Below are 18,036 nucleotides of genomic sequence, written 5' to 3'. Positions count from 1 at the left end.
TTCATGTTTTGCAGTCTTGAGAGCTCATAAACGAAATGTCTGCGCAAACTGCGGTCGTCTATTTATTTGGTTTGTACTCACTCGTGTCTTTAATGAAATGGCTGAGAAGCCCCTACAGGATCAATTTGCACTGTTGTACATTTCTGACAGACTGTTAGCAACACTTTCGACCAAACACCAGCCAGCAGGACACGCTTTACTGAGTCTGTCTGCCAATCACCCTGAAGAACAAGCTAAAGCAAACCTGTCCACTACTGCAAAAGAGGGAAAATAGTGAACGCAGGGCAGAAAAAAAGTCATTTAGAGCACAGGACAGCTTGATACAGGACAAGCTGTTCACACACATTAATCAAATACAACAATTCCCACTGCAGTTCACTCAGCCAAACAGAACCTCTAACAGCATAATGGTCTAGAGGGTTAAACTTCACACTTTTGAAGGTAAAAATGAATGTCATGTCAAGAAATCATCATATCAGTTGCTCTTACTTTATTGGGCTGTCCGAAGAAGGAGTTGTTGGCACATCTCTGGTTAATGACGTCTCGTATCAGATGTTTCTGGCCGTTGTAGGTGGTCAGTATACTGATGCGTTCAGCAGGATATCCCAGCAAACGCATGTACATGAACAGCGCCACTGAATACTCTGCCTCTGCCAGATTCTACAAACACACACAGACACACACAGGTTACATGGATTCAACATCTCTCACTACAGCTATTAATGTCACTCCTGACCATATCAACCCTATAAAGCATACTGGATCATATTTGAAAATGATCCACGATTAAAACTTTACTGAAAACCTGTTGAACAAATTCGACTAGTTAGGCTTTTTTTTTTTTTGCAAGTCAAAGGTCATTTACTATAATTGAACAAACGTCCCCCTTCTGCTCATCTTTTTACTGTAAAATCCCTAGTGATTTTTATCAAGTAAACGTAAGAATAACTTCGGTTTACTTGATTATCCAGACCTCATTTTATAGAAAAATCATGAGTCTCAAATATGATCATCAGGCATTTGAGGAAGGTTTATTAGTTCACCTCTAAATCATCACTGTATATAATGCATTGCATATTTAAAAACTACAGAGGTTTGATTCATAAAACATCTTACTAAGAATATTATTGACAGATATAGGGCCCAATTATACACTCGTTGCAATGCGATGCCAGGCACGACTCAAGTGTTTTTTTGCTAGTTTCAGCCACAGTTATCATTTTCACGTCCAGCTCCACGTTGTTTAAATAGCAAATGCACTGTTGGCCATCTGTTCGCCCATGGGTGTGCTGACCTAAAAACCAGGTGTGTTCAGGTGCATTGTTGGAGCGTTGCTATTTTGAGGAAATTAAAACGACTGCGTCATTGACCCACAGAAACTGCTCTAAAGTCAATAGCACAGTATTTTTTGTATTATTTAAAGGGTGTGTTAGTAATATGTGCCTATAGCTGGGTGCACAACGCGCAAGCACTCTGTTTATTACACACACAGGTATGCGCAACACACACACGTTTTTAAATATTAAAAATAAAAGGATTCCGCTCTGGAGAAGCGTTCAGTCTTTTCACTCGCAAATCCGGCATGGTGTGAGAACAACTGGCTTTAAAAGGGAATGGAAGATGAGACACTGATTGGTTTAAGAGCACCTGCGCTTCCGACCATGGACTTAAATTATTAAAATAGGGCTCTTACAGAGTGCATTTTATTTATATGCATTTTATGTAAGTATATGCTATACTGTTATAAAGATCTCATTGATTTAAATCATACTTTTTGGCTATATAAATATCAGCATCTGCAGCAAATTGCATATTTTTGCTCAGATTGGGCCCCTGAATAAAACATTGGTGCTTTTTCCCCCTTGAGTTTGAGCTCCATCTTCACACTACATTCACAGGCCACTTTATTAGGTACACCTGTTCAACTGCTCATTAACACAAATATCTAATCAGCCAATCACATGGCAGCAAGTCAATGCATTTTGACACATTGCCATGGTCAAGCCGATCTGCTGAAGCTCAAACTGAGCATCAGAACGAGGAATAAACATGATTTTAGTGAATTGTGACATGGTTGTTGGTGCAGGACAGTATTCCAGAAACTGCTGATCTACTGGCATTTTCACACACAACCATCTCTAGGGTTTATAGAGAATGGAGAGAAAAGGAGAAAACATCCGGTGAGCGACAGTTCTGTGAGAAAAAAATGCCTTGCTGATGCCAGAGGTCAGAGGAGAATGACCAGACTGGTTCAGCTGATAGAAAGGCAACAGTAACTCAAATAATCAGGTCTGCAGAAGAGCATCTCTGAACGCACAACACGTCCAACCTTGAAGCAGACAGGCTACTGCAGCAGAAGACACACCGGTGACACTGCGGTCAGCTGAGAACAGCAAACGGACGCTAAAATTCACACCGGATCACAAAACAGAAGGTTGGAAAACAGATTGAAGAAGGTTTTCTGTTCTGATGAGTTGATTTCTGCTGCGGCATTCAGATGGGAGGGTCAAAATATGGTTTAAACAACATGAAAGCATGGATCCATCATTGTATCAATGGTTCATGACTGCTGCTGGTGCTGTAATCGTGTGGTGGATGTTTTCATGGCACACTTTGGATGTGCAGCCGACAAATCTGGAGCAACTGCGTGATTCCATCATGTCAATATGGACCGAAATCTCGGAGGAATGTTTCCTGAACCTTGTTGAATCTCTCCTGAAGAATTAAGGCAGTTCTAAAGGCAAAAGGGGTACTAGCAAACAGAAAATAATCACGTGTATACAAGCCATAAAAGCATGATGCATCAAATATGATACTCAACAAAAAAACATACGCAAACTAAGATTTTGTCTAAAGTCTCAATAAACTCTTACAGTTCAAAGATAGTTCTTAATGACCAAAGTCTGGCTTTACAGGGTTAAGATTTAACATTTACAATATTTTCTATATATTTTTTGACTTGTTTATGTTGACATGAGAGTGTAAATGATGACAAAATAAGTTTAGAGTCGATCTGAGCATTATTCCACACACGCAAAAAGAGAAATCAACAGAAAGCAAGAGCATTAAACTGTAGTCTGACTGAACATGGTTCACATTATTGATTATCGGGTGAGCTGCTTCAGGAATCCCTTGCACTTTTACAGGACAGTGGGTCAATGTTGCACCATAAACCAATTAAAGGTGCCTGGAGCACGAGAAAACTGCAGTATAAAGACTCTGATTATATTCAGAGCTGCTGATATGGACCTCTGGTTGGTAAACACAGCTGTATTTGAATTAACAACTGATGTTCAGCCTGTGCACACTTACTATGGCTCTAATAAATGTCCAGTGGGTTTACAATCTTATATGCAATAACGTTCTTTTAGTTTAAAAAGATTTAAATGACTAAACACAACCCTCTACAATGTGAGTAAATCACTCGAACAGGCGACTAAATGTCTATCATTAGCCATTAGCTAATAAATTATTTGATTTTACTTGTGTGTTAGAGGCTAAGTGTACGTTTAGCATTGATATATTTTCGCTGAACACTCAGACTGAGCACTGGAGGGTTTCTCTCTCCGTCAAGCGATCTGATTCCTGTTTCAGTTCAGCTCAATGGATGCACAGCGTACCTGTATTTGACAAATCGTAAACTCTAGTGTGGGTTAGGGTTAGAACGCTTTGCAGAGAGTGCTGTTTCTCACACACACACACGCAAACAGAGAGAGAAAGTGTTTTACATACCAATCAGAACGGACGCGCTACATGTAAACCATTTTCTTTGTTGTATTTTCCAGTCAAAATAACAAATCATTTGGAATTATTCAGCTTTCATGAACAAGTAGAAGATATGCGGTAGTGGGCGGCAATAATGCGCAGTTCAACCCAATGGTAACCCAAAAATGCGATCATTTACTCACCCTAATGTCATTCCAAACCTGAATGAATTTCTTTCATGTAACATACAAGAAAATCATTTGAGTCAGTTTTTTGTCCATACAATTTTCAAACGGAAGCCTAACCAAAATGGTTTGGTTGCCAACATTCGTCAAAATATATATTTTTTTGTGTTTCACAGAAGAGAGAATGTGATACAGGTTTGGAATGACATGAGAGTGAGTAAATGATGAAAGAATCTAAAGTATATTCACTTTTACTGCATCCTAGCTCAAAATCAGTGCTTTCCTGTCAAGTGCATTTCTGTGAGACAAGAAAAAAAGCAATATTAAAGGATTAGTTCACCCAAAAATGAAAATTATTTCATTAATTACTCACCCTCATGCTTTTGGACACCCGTAAGACCTTCGTTCATCTTCGGAACACAAATGAAGATATTTTTGTTGAAAGCTGAGAAAGGCTTCAGAAAGGCCTCCATTGGCATTCAGTACATTCCCACTCACAAGACCCATAAAGGCACTAAAGACGTTCATACAAAGTCCATCTCACTACAGTGGCTGTACAATCATTTTACGAAGCGACGAGTAGTTTTTTTGTGCAAAAACTTTCTAAATAATGACTTTATCCTGCAAGTTATTGTCTTCCGTTTAGGTCTCGGACGTGAACTCACGTGATAGCATCGAGTTCACTTCAATAACTTGGTGGATGAAGTCGTTGTTTTTATTTTTGTGCGCACAATAACTATTCTCGTCGCATTGTAACATTATTGTACAGCCACTGTAGTGAGATGGACTTTGTATCGATGTGTTTAGTGCCTTTATGGGTCTTGTGAGTGGGAATGTACTGAATGCCAATGGAGGCCTTTCTGAAGCCTTTCTCAGCTTTCAACAAAAATATCTTCATTTGTGTTCTGAAGATGAACGAAGGTCTTACGGGTGTCCAACGACATGAGGGGAGTAATTAATGAAATAATTTTCATTTTTGGGTGAACTAACCCATTAGGTTTGCTATCTGCACTTGCAGTAAATGCGATAATAGCCATCATTATTGGTCCCTGTCCTAGTTTTGAGATTGTAAGGGCTGAATTTTAGCCCCAGTCCAGCTCTGGAGGAACCGTACAATTTTTCACAGTCAGGTATAGCGACACCTTTCCAGTACCGGTATATCGTGCAACACTATATGAAGTATAACCAATAATCCTAAAATGACATCACATTTAATTATTCTCTTGCCCTAATTTGACTATCAAAAAAACTTTGAACATACAGTACAGTTCAAATGTGTCCTGAATACTTATATAAAAAAAAAAGTAAAATCATATTTATGAGTACATGCACATCAGACAGTCTAAAGATAAACGAGCGTCTAGTTGGTGGAACAGCTCTGACATTAAACTTAACCAGACCACTGCTGAGATGGCAACAGCTCCAGTAGGACACTAACAAGGGAACAAACTTACTAATAAGAGATGCTTCTTCAGCGGCTGCAAGCACTGACTGCGCAAACAATGTCTTTCCTCTTGCTCTGTGAGAGGCTAATTCATACGGCCCATTAGAGCCGTGTGTGAGTGTGTGTGCGGCTGGTGCGTGTGTGTTTGTGTTGGCATGGATACTGTAATGAGGACAATTCCCTCCAGGATCCTAGTAAACAGTAGCAGGGGCACATAGCTGGACTCATGTGACTCACACACCGCATACCGTACGCCTGTCACTTAGGAACAATGAGTTTGGACGCAAATCTGCCAAGATTCGCTAAAAAAATCCATGCCGTGCCAAGTCCTTTATTCAATTTGCACATTAACATAAGTGGGTGTTTCTTTAACTACATGCACTTTTATGTCCCAGGGGTTGATTTTTAGTACATGAAGGTCATATTGAAACTTTACTCAATGCCTTCAATTAAACGTTTGCCTTACAGTATTTTTAAAGGAAGTGTATGTAAGATTGTGGCCAAAACTGGTACTGCAATCACTATCCCCTCTCCCTCTGACTCGAGGTTGCCAGATTGGCTACAGGATCATCAGGAACGTTTGTAGATCTGCAGCTGTGGTAACTAGAGCAGATCTGGCAACCCGGATGCCCAAACACTACTGACTTTGTGATTGGTTGATAGTTGGAGGGCGGAGCTTTAGGCCAAAACACAACATGCCAACACCAACATCAGTTGAGGGCTGCAACAACAACTTTTAAATGACAATATCCTGGCCGGACTACTGTTGTCAGTGATATAAGTGTTTGAAATTAACATGATTTCTTAATGTCTAGTGACATATCAGGGCCTTTTTAGGATTAATTGAAATACATTTCTTACATACAGTTCCTTTAATAATCTAAAAAAAGAGTGAAAAAAACTATAATTTAACTATTTATGGTATGAATATAAATGTTATGTTTTACTTAAAAAAAAGTAGATAATGATGATGGTACAGGGATGAAAGAAAGACCCTTTTGATCCATGTGCATGTCATTTAACTAAGCACACGTTCTCGCTCACCTGATAAAAGTATGGGTTGGGTTCTGATTCACCCACGCCGTTAAAGTCCTCCACGTTCACCAGCTGGAAGTCGAAGGAGAATCCGGGGTTCGGCGCCTGGAACTCTGGCTGGAGCTGAACGTGAGGGAGGTTCCCCAGCTGCTTATATCGCCAGTTATACAGGTTACACAGACTGCAGGAGAGAGGGAGAGAGGGAGAGAGGGAGAGAGGGAGAGAGAGAGAGAGAGAGAGAGAGAGAAATAGGACACATCAGATGAAAAAGTGTATCTGAGGACACAGTAGCCCTGCTTTGAAACCGGTGAGCGTCTAACTAAACGGCATGTAAAAAGTAGTAGCACACCAGAAGGGTAGACAGCATGACGGTGCCTTCTAAGATAATGTCCTTTGGATTACAAGCTAAAATAGGCAGAAAATAAAAATAAAATCGCATTTATAACTTGAGCTTGTCGCAGTGCATTCTGGGATCATCTGCAGTGTAAAAAGAAAACAATCAAGATGGTGGATGAGTTAAGAGAACAATATATGTATACAGAATATTTTATCAAAATCCTAGTAACGATGATAAATAGTATCATATATAAAAAAGTACCAAATGTGTGTATTTTATCTGTTTATGCTTATTAGAATATGGTCTACAAGAACAAACATTTTTAAGGTTATTTTAGCATTATATATATGTTATTATTATTTGGTTTTATTAATATTCTATATTACATGTATATACTTCATTTATTTTTATATAATAGTGTTTATCATTATTTTGAATTAGCTTTATTTACATTTTAATTTCTTTAGATTTAGTGATAGTGTTTTTTTATACAACAAAATAAGTTATTAATTTAATATTTATATTTTATTTCAGCTTAACTTCAATTAGCGACAAGGCTTTTTAATACTATTAGTTAACAATTACAACACTGCAAGTAAGCTTATACTCACAAAAAAAAAAAAAAAAAACCTGGCACATAAAAAAAGCAGCTTTCTGGTCTAATAAGCGGACTGACCTGGCCCGTGCTCGGCCCTGGGCGTCCAGGTCTACGGTGGGGACACCCAGACGAACAAAACGGGTGAAAAGCGACTGCTCCATGTTGGAATATTTCTGAAAGGCCATGTTCTTGATGACAGGAGGCAACTGATGATGATCACCAATCATAATCCAGCGTTTGAGTCGACTGTAGCCGTCTTCTGGGTTCTGTAACACAAAGACAGAACATTTGTTATTTACATCTTGATTATTTTTATCTAGATGTTTACTATAATTTATTTTCTGCATTAAAGTGCCTCTTTCATGCAGTGTGTAATACAGCTGTTTGCGAATGTAAAAGGTAACAATGTAACAAATTTGCATAATGCAAGACAGCCTATTGTCTTCATTGGCTGCCCGTGAACCACATCTCCTTTGCCCCGCCCTCAAACACGGAAGTTGTAACTGAGAACGTTGCAAAAACACATGGCTGAACTTCAAAAGGATGCGGTTTATATCATCGACTAGTGATAGAGGAAGATCCAGAGCTGAAATTCTGATACAGTGATTGCCGTTTTGTTTACAACACGACAACAGACCGAGCCGTCTGACCAATCAGAGCAGCGCAGGCTCTCAGAAAGGAGAGGTTTAGAGACACCAAATCCTCAAACAAACCGTTTTCAGTTGCATACATTTTGCATACATTCATTTGCCATGATGGATGTTTGGTCAAATCTTAATATTATATATATATATTTATACAGTGGGTATACAGTGGAAGGTAGTCAGACCCTCCTACATGTTTCACTCTGTGTTATATTGCAACCATTTGCTAAAATCATTTAAGTTAATTTTTATCTCATTAATCTACACACAGCACCCCATATTGACAGAAAAATGCAGAATTGTTGACATTTTTGCAGATTTATTAAAACAGAAAAACTTAAATATCACACGGTCCTACGTATTCAGACCCTTTGCTCAGTATTTAGTAGAAGCACACTTTGGATCTAATACAGCCATGAGTCTTGGTGGAAAAGATGCAACAAGTTTTTCACTCCTGGATTTGGGGATCCACTGCCATTCCTCTCTGCAGATCCTCTCCTTCGTTATTTTAGTGTGCTTAGGTAGCTTAGGGTCATGGTCTTGTTGGAAGGTGAACCTTTGGCCCAGTGTGAGGTCTTGAGCACGCTGGAGAAGGTTTTCATCCAGGATATCCCTGTACTTGGCCACATTCATCTTTCCCTCGATTGCAACCAGTCATCCTGTCTCTGCAGCTGAAAAAACCCCACAGCATGATGCTGCCACCACCATACTTTACTGATGGGACTGTTTTGGACAGGTCATATTTTTCTCCACACATACCGCTTAGAATTAAGGCAGAAAAGTTCTATCTTGGTCTCATCAGACCAAAGAATCTTATTTCTCAGCATCTTGGACTCCTTCGGGTGTTTCCATGCAGGCTTTCATGTGTCTTGCACTGAGTAGAGGCTTCCGTTGGGCCACTCTGCCATAAAGCCCTGACTGGTAGAGGGCTGCAGTGATGGTTGACTTTCTACAACTCTCCAATCTTCCGATTGCATCTCTGGAGCTCAGCCACAGTGATCTTTGGGTTCTTCTTTACCTCCCTCACCAAGGCTCTTCTCCCCTGATAGCTCAGTTTGGCCAGACGGTCAGCTCTAGAAAGGGTTCTGGCCGTCCCAAACGTCTTCCATTAAAGAGTTATGGAGGCCACTGTGCTCTTAGGAACCTTAAGTGCAGCAGATTTTTTTTGTAACCTTGGCCAGATCTGTCTCTGAGATCTTCAGGCAGTTCCTTTGACCTCATGATTCTCATTTGCTCTGACATGCACTGTGAGCTGTAAGGTCTTATATAGACAGGTGTGTGGCTTTCCTAATCAAGTCCAATCAGGATAATCAAACACAGCTGGACGTAAATGAAGGTGTAGAACCAAATGGACAGCACCTGAGTTAAATATATGAGTCTCACAGCACAGGGTCTGAATAATTAGGACCATGTGATATTTCAGTTTTTCTTTTTTAATAAATCTGCAAAAATGTCTATAGTTCTGTGTTTTTCTGTCAATATAGGGTGTTTTGTGTACATTCATGAGAAAAAAAAAAACTTACATTATTTTAGCAAATGGCTGCAATATAACAGAGTGAAAAATGTAATGGGGGTCTTGCATATATATATATATATATATATATAGCAACCAGTCGTCCTGTCTCTGCAGCTGCAGCGCGCACACACACACACACACACACACACACACACACACACACACACACACACACACACACACATTATATAACAATATAATAATAATCATCAACGAAAACCATTTTTTAATCGAGAGAGGGTTGTACCTGTAGCAGTAGAGGGATGAAGGTCTCAATCTCCAGGATTTGAGCTGCCTCCTCCATCAAGATATTATCATACTAGAGAAAGATCAAGCAAGTCAGTATTAAGGCAGCAGACATTAATGTTAAGTGTAGACTTGCAAACTCACTTCAGTAAATCAGTTAATTCAGATCACAGAGAACCGGTTCAAAACAACAATTCAAATTTTTTCGAAAGTCAAAAGTCAACTACCAAACATATTTTAAAATAGTTCTTAAAAACTAGAGATAAATTGGAATTACAAATCCAGAATCCATCATCTGTTGCTGATGACTGTTCATGCTTATTTTATTGATTGTGTCTTTGTCAAATGTCACTCAAGTATGCCTTAAAACTTTTTAAAACGGGTGAACTAAAGTTTATAAGCAATGGTTCAAAAGGACGATGTGTTTGTGAATCATATGACACTGATACCTTGAAGCCCAGCTCCACCAAGTCGTGGCGTTTGAGGGCAGCGTGTGTGCAGGTCATGGCGATGATCTTGGCCTCTTTCACCAGCAGGTATTTGGATCGGTCCAGCCCGCTGCGCAACAGCTCAAACGCCCTGAACTCCTGCAGGAGAGAAGATGCCTTTATGAATCGCTCAGTGCTAAACCCACACACTAACACGGTTATAACCCAGGGCTCAACATTAACGCTTGTACGGGCAATGTGGATTTTTTGAAGGGACAACTGAAAGATAATTTTATTTACCAGACGGACAAGTGAATATTATAAATAAAGTTGATTGATTGATAAGGGGCGACTGATAGTGGATAATAGTATTACATATAATAAATATCGCGCTGTTGACACTTGCGCCGCTCACAAAGAGAAACTGCGTAAACATTCAAAATGTGAAGTTTTTATGTTTATAACTAGAGGTCGACCGATTCATCGGTTTTGCCGATTAATCGCCGCCGATAGCTGATTTGTGGAACAATCGGTTATCGGCAAAAATCAATACCGATAGTTTTTCCGGTTTGCGCCCGTTGCGGGAGTGGCTGAGAAGGGCGCTGTCATTACATAGTAGCCTACAAGAGCTCTGAGAAGTGTCTGCTGGTATTATATAGCGCGAGAGCGGCCTCTAGAGCGCAAATAAAAATACTTTCACTGACATTGTTTACATTATTACTACGAGGCTGCGCGCTTAACAGCACACGCTACACAGAGCGCTGACACATCTAATGTGCGTTTAAAACAGCGAAAGGGAAACGGTATGAATACAGAACACTTCAGTGTTTGTTGCCAAATCATTTTAAAATGATTTATTTGTTTACTAGATGCTTTAGCAGTGTAAGAACAGCAGCATGTATGTACTTTGTCGTCGCGGCTGACAGGACGCTAACATTAGCAGTAACAGTTACCTCAAGCAGTTAAAACGATGTGACAAGTGGTGTGAGAAACTGTATCACCATTCATCCGACAGAAATATAAACACATCAAAAATGCTTTCGATTTCAATATATATTTTGTTATTTTGATAAGAAAACCGTCAAGTGTTCTAAAAAAGAAAACTGTTTGGATTCATATGAAATGATAACACTTAATATAATGTAATAATATTCCATATGTAACATTAAAGGGTTAGTTCACCCAAAAATGAAATTTCTTTCATTAATGACTCACCCTAATGTTGTTCCTCACCTGTAAGACCTCCGTTCATCTTCAGACACAGTTTAAGATATTTTAGATTTAGTCCGAGGGCTTTCTGTCCTTTGAATGTAAGTGTATGCCCACTTGCTGTCCACGTCCAGAAGGTAATAAAAACATCATCAAAGTAGTCCATATTTTCATATAGTCATTTTGAAGAGTCGACAATACATTTTGGTCGAAAAATAACAAAAAATACAATTTAATTCAGCAATCTCTTGAAGCATCGAAAATACATTTAGCTCTAAAAATCAAACCTCAAACAAAGTTTCAACGATTATGAATCAGTTGATTCATTATTTGAAAAAACTGCTGAAATCACGTGACACTGGCGATCCTAATCATTGATCGATTCACTGATTCATAACCGTTTGAATCTTTATTTGAGGATTGAACACAAACGCGGAAGAGAAGACAATGCTGAAAGTCCTAGTTTTTGCTATTTTTGGACCAAAATTTTTTTTTATGCTTCAAGAGATTCTAATTAACCCACTGATGTCTCATACGGACTACTTTGATGATGTTTTTATTCCCTTTCTGGACATGGACAGTATAGTGTGCATACACTTGCATACGCTCTCGGACTAAATATAAAATATCTTAAACGGTGTGAAGATGAACGGAGGTCTTACGGGTGTGGAATGACATTAGGGGGAGGAGTTAATGACATCAATTTCATTTTTGGGTGAACTAACCCTTTAAGCTTCAGAACAGCTTATCGGAATCCTATGGGTGACGTCCCGGACACTACGTACATGTTTTTACAGTCTATGCTGGGACTGCAGTCAGTCAGCAATATACTTTTTCTTCATAGTAATATGGAGTAATCAAAGCAAGGCCCAGTGATCAAATTCCTTTGTTTGTTAATTAGTCTATGCCATTTTTGTTTATTTTTTTGTATTGTTTTCTTTTATGCAATAGCCTGTTAAGCAAGAAATAATGTGAAGTCTGAATTTAAGCATTTTATTTATTTAGTTTTGCATTTAATTTGTTAAAATTATATAGCCTAATTTCAAAGTTCTCTGTTAGGTTAGTTATTTCAAAGTTACTCGTTTGGTGAATGTGTAGCTTATGCAGTAGCCTAAAAACTGAGGTGCTGCTAGTCACGGCTTTAACGGTTAACGTTTTAGAATGCTAATTAAAAAAAACTGGCTAGCCAATGTTTTTGTCATGTGTGGTGCATTGGCTTAGCATTGGTTAACTTATTTAAACGCAATCGTGTTAAAAGTCTGTTATTCTGGATATTAACATGAACGAATATTTAATCCGAGTATGTGTACATTTTTCACAAGCTGTAAAATAAAGTCCACGGGAGTGGACACATAGGTTGCAGGCGAGGGTGGTCCTGGTCATACATTCAGCAAGTTTGAATGAGTAAACATATTCAGTATGGTGCAGTTGATGAGATTTATATGGCCAAAATGTAAGATAAAATTCGGATGCTTGTAATGTAAATCAACGGGATCTTTATATAACAATATAGCAGATACTACAGATAAAATGCATATAAATCAGTCATCACTCTATATCTGTCTCAGTAAGATGATATTTAAATGCTTAGTTTTATGATCAAAGCTCTAGTTGAGTTAATGATGACTGAGATGAACAAATAAATTTTCCTCAAAAGCCTGATGATCATATTTGATACTTGTGATTCTTCTATAAAATTGATGTCTGAATCATCAAGTAAAAGCTGCATCCGTCCAGAAAGTGTTCAAGTGTGAAATATTACTAACAATATAGTTATTCATACATCTTACATTATTTTTTTTATTTTTTTTTTTCCTTGATCACATTGATAATTGAGAGGCACTAGAAATGTGCATGTCCAATATAACACAACAGGCTTCATCACGTTAAAATGTAAAGAGTAGTGCTGGGACAGTTAACGCGTTATCGCGTTAACGTATTAATTAATTAACGCAGACAATTATTGTATCGCACATTAACGTAGTTATTTATTATTATATTGAAAGCCCGTTGCTCACGGCCTCTGAATACACATACAGACAAACCATTGGTCACAGGAGAATATAGTACAGGGCTGTCTGTAAGCCAAGGCTTGACATTCTTTGTCTGGGACAAATAAAATATTAAAATAAACAGAAATGCGAGAATGATCCAGATTTTTTTTTTGTTGTTTTTATTATATTCAATGTAAACAGTGATTGATGAGTGTATCTCTGCCTCTATTGCGTTGAGGCTCACGCTGCCGGTCTCTTTGTGAGAGACATTCGTGGAGAAATCAAAACAATTGAGCACCAATACAAACTCACAGAAGAAACATACTGGGGTAAAACTGAGCTTTTTTGTAGTTGTTGATATTTATGACTTATGATATCGTTAATAACACAGGTCGACTTTGCAATCGTGAATTGTGTAGCATGAATGGTTTAGCCTAGTTCAATAAACAAGTTGCCTAATTAATATTAAGTTACTTACATTTTAGACCCAAACTACTTTTTTGTTTCATTTCACCCATGATTTCACCGACGAAAATAGTTCCAACGGAAAGCAACACTCACTTATGAAGACGATCACTTGCTGCCCCCTATTGGCGGTTATGTTTAAAAGTATGATTGCATGTTTTATTTAGAACATCAAACTTATAACATTAATTATTGCAGCTGTATTTATTGCAGTTTAAATTATTTAATTTGATTGGTAACAGCCTATAGTGTCTTTACTATTATAACTGAATTTATTAATCAAATGTAAGAATTTAACATGAAAGATGATGCATAAATTTAATACGATTTTAAAAAATGGCCTTTACAAAATTAAATAACGCCCTGGGGTGAATATCACAAATATGCAGATTTAAGTCGGCCGATGTAAAAGCTGACAGAACACTGATGAGAATATTACTACAGAATATGTATACCACCAATTCAATTCAATTCAATTTAATGTTTAAGTTGATATTTACAAGAAATATTGTAACTGTTACTAACTTTTAACTGCTGTAAAAAGCACCTTATTTGTTTAAAGTGTTTGCAAACCATATGTTATTGCACTTTTGTTCATATAGCAGCACTTTTGTATCATCATTGAATTTTGCGCATACTGCGATTAATCACAGAAAATCATGCGATTAAACACGATTAAACATTTTAACCGTTGCCTAGCACTAGTAAAGAGTCACCACAATATTTTAAATTTCACAAGGTGAGGTTGGTGTTTGAACATCCAGAAGAGGAGATTGTGTTTCTTCTTACTTCCTGTCATTTGTTAGAAACAGCATCTTTGGTTTCTTCTCGCACACTCAGATATTGAGTATCTGTTTCTGTTCAATAGTGCCTCAGATCTGTGCAGTGAAGAGAGGACAACCCAGCTGGATATTTTCAGGACTGTGTCCATTGGGAAATGAATATTTGATGCGCTTCTGCATTAATATTAAACCCATCAAAGCATTCAGTATTGATGAGGCTATTTTTTTAACCCTGAGTCTTCGGTGCTGACGGTTGAGGGACAGTGATGCCCAGACAGACTCAAACACACACACGCACAGCAGCATTGTGGCTATGATGACGCACAATTTTATTACAGCAACATGTCTTTGTTGTCGGCAGATGAACACAAAGGATAAAAGGATGAGAAATCAACATCAAAGAAGGGGCATCCCAGAATAATGGGCCTTAAAGGAGGAGAGGGAGATAATTATTGATGGATTTATCTTCATGGATGAACAAACCTTGAGTTTACACCACACACTGTTCAGCAGACATGGGCAAACTATGTGTTTAAAGAACACCTAGTCTGCTTTTTTCCATGTTCATTTGGATGGATGTGTGGATGAAAGATAAATCATTAAGTTTTGCGAGCCCTGTGAGAGAATCATTCTGGTTGGCACTTTCAAAACAATTCCTCCATCACATGTACTGACAGCGGAGCTTAACCTCATTAAATATGCTAATCTACTCCAATCCTAGCCGTGGGCGTTTACTTCCAAGCCTCCAGTGCGTCACGCCCAAGCCTGCAGTCTCCCTCTCATTTACTGAAGCTTTCGCGCCTCGATCGCCCCCCGGTGACCGGTCCCAGTATAGCCGCCCCTCTGTGTTTTCTAATGGACGCGAGGCAAACTAAATAATAAAATTACACTTCAAAAATGTTTCCCCAAAGTTAGTTTATGTCACTGAAGGCAGTTATCATCACGATGATTTCATTTCAGGTGTTCGTTTTAAAAATAAGTTTACTTTGAGTTAGTTATTTGATGCTATAAAAACGGGGGGTGTGACGTCATGATTGACAGCTGAGACTGACGGCTTCTCTGAGTGAAGTTGTCACTGAGGCACTAACGGACTTTTTTCGAAATTTTTGGGAGCAGATTAGAGCTTTAGCTTTAATTTCTACATTTCCATAACTGTTTATTTCACACCAACATAATTAATTGTTCTGCATCTGCGAGAGTGTGGGCGGGCTTTTGATATCGCTGCTGTACTTCCTGCTCTACTTCCTGCGCTCTACTGCGCAACTCCGATCCCGAAATCGCTACTGCGCAGACTTGGTCCCAAGATGTCCGCGCCGTGCAAGGCCTCCTGAAAGCTTCAAATATGGCAAGCGGAAACGGATGATGTCGAGTCGTCCATATTTTTTTACGGTCTATGGTCACGCCCATCAGAATCCAGCGTTCAGGAGAGAGCCTCAAAACCAGTGTAGAAAATAGCCTATTACTTATTAGTTATGATGTTTTTGAATGTAAAAAGCACACAAACGTCATTAGTTGACCTCAGACAACAGTATAAAAATAAAAAAAGCCAGTTCATGACACCTTTAACATTTTTTTAAATGTCATTATTAATTTTGGTGCCGCTGTTCTGAAACTATTCGAGTAAATTCACAGCATAGTCAGGGTTTTTCCAGGTTCACAAATGGTCTTCGGTGGTGGCTGACCAGACATGGTCATCCACACACACGCATACACGCACGTTGTTCTGGTTTCACCTTATTCCAGTCTAAACTAATGTTTTGGGGTAATTTACTGAACATTATCAATATAAATATTTAAAATAAATACATGAAAATACTGTGGATTATTAAGACTAATTCATACTAACCCCTCTTGTTTAATGGGATAAGCACACTTGCATTCTCATCTCAGAAGTGTTGTGAGTAAATGATTACACACCTATTCGTGAGTTCAGTGTTGGACAGATTAGTTCATTAAAATGAATCGGTTCAAATGAGTCGTTAGTTCGCCAATCGGACAAAAGCGGACACATTGGCCCTCATTTATCAATCTTGCGTAGAAACTGGTGTATATGTTGGCGTAAGATTATGCTTACACTCCTCTCATCGCCTGATTTATAAAGCTGTGCGTACCTCTGCAATCCAGGTGTACGCAATATTTGCCCTTGATAAATGCGGCGGCTGAAAACGATCGTCATTAGAATAACACGCCCCTATAGATTCAAGTCTCTGCCTCCCCCACGCCCTCATTTTACGCCATGGACAAACAGAAGACGGCAAAGAAGCGAAACTTCTCCGACGTGGAGATCGGGCGCAGCTCAATCATCTCACTAGTCCACTAGTCAGGGCACTGATTAGGGCATAAGTCAATGGGCTGACTCTCTGATCAGTGTTCTGACTACTGAACTATTGAGATGATTGAGACGCGCCCATCGAGATCACCAGGGAAGTGGAAAAAACCCCGAAATTGTTTTATTTGGGAGTTTAAAGAGTAGAATTAAAGGCACCTACAAAAACAAAATATGGACACAAATAACGAGTACTGTTAATAGTGTGGGGGTTGAGAAGCGCACTCCAACAGTTTAAAGCTGTTTGGATGATAATTACCATCACTGCATTATTTTACAGCATGTTTTGAAAAAAATAGCATTTAATTTCGTATCACGGCACATGTATTGGGGTGTACAATAGTGATGATGATGTGATGTGGAGTAAGATTCATTCACATTAATAATTACATCACAATTTGTAAGATTCTTCTTATTATTATTATGATTATTATTCTTAATGACGCTTGTTATTTAGAAGAAGAGTGTCGTTTTTATTGATTTTATTATTATTTAAAAGAAGAAGGTCATTTTTATTATTTTGTCAGTCTGAATGATTTTAGTCCCAGTCCGTGCGCAGCTGCCGGGCCATGCGGGCCGGTAAAGCGCACAGGCTCGCGACTGGAGGAATACATATGCCTACAAATCAAACGCTTTGGTAAAGTCACACAAATTAAACATTGAGGTTCACGTTGCACAAAAATAAACACTGAATGTTGTTGTATGTGGTTTTTAACAGTGGGTCATAAAGCATATCTTGTCAGTGCGTTTTGTGGTGTTAGGAATTGTTTTTCTGCGCATTTTCACACTAACTCAAACGTGCGTACACCACCTCCTGAGCTGGCGTAGGATTTGAGCGTGCCGTACGCCAACGTCCATATTGATAAATCTTAAAGTCACGGTGGGTTTGGGTGTACGCAAGGTGTACGCTGGAAATTTGGTGTACGCACTTTTGATAAATGAGGGCCAGTATGTTTGAATCCAGACTGTTAAAAGAACGCAAAAGATTTGCCATCACAGAAAACACTTCATAAGGATATTTTTCCCTTTATTTGAGAGTATTTATGTCAGCGTGTGCAAAACGTCTGTCAAAAGAGATGCGTTTTGTTGAGCTCAATTCACATCCAGCAGAAATGTAGGGAA

At 38.6% G+C, this 18,036-nt stretch overlaps 1 protein-coding gene across 1 annotated transcript in view; it reads right to left on the bottom strand.

The window, feature by feature from the left end:
• Nucleotides 1–18,036, bottom strand: part of aqr (aquarius intron-binding spliceosomal factor) — a 79,483-nt gene that overhangs the window by 11,383 nt on the left and 50,064 nt on the right. The window contains exons 27-31 of the mRNA XM_067456225.1: nucleotides 10,160–10,297; nucleotides 9,712–9,783; nucleotides 7,383–7,570; nucleotides 6,379–6,550; nucleotides 490–660 (exon numbers count right to left, since the gene is read on the bottom strand). Coding sequence (XP_067312326.1) covers nucleotides 490–660; nucleotides 6,379–6,550; nucleotides 7,383–7,570; nucleotides 9,712–9,783; nucleotides 10,160–10,297 — 741 coding nt within the window. The remainder of the gene's footprint in view (nucleotides 1–489; nucleotides 661–6,378; nucleotides 6,551–7,382; nucleotides 7,571–9,711; nucleotides 9,784–10,159; nucleotides 10,298–18,036) is intronic.

Source organism: Pseudorasbora parva, chromosome 10, assembly GCF_024679245.1.
Source record: "Pseudorasbora parva isolate DD20220531a chromosome 10, ASM2467924v1, whole genome shotgun sequence".
Lineage (NCBI taxonomy): Eukaryota > Metazoa > Chordata > Actinopteri > Cypriniformes > Gobionidae > Pseudorasbora > Pseudorasbora parva.
The sequence above is the reverse complement of the archived record's forward strand: the minus strand, read 5'-3'. Positions and strand labels throughout refer to the sequence as shown.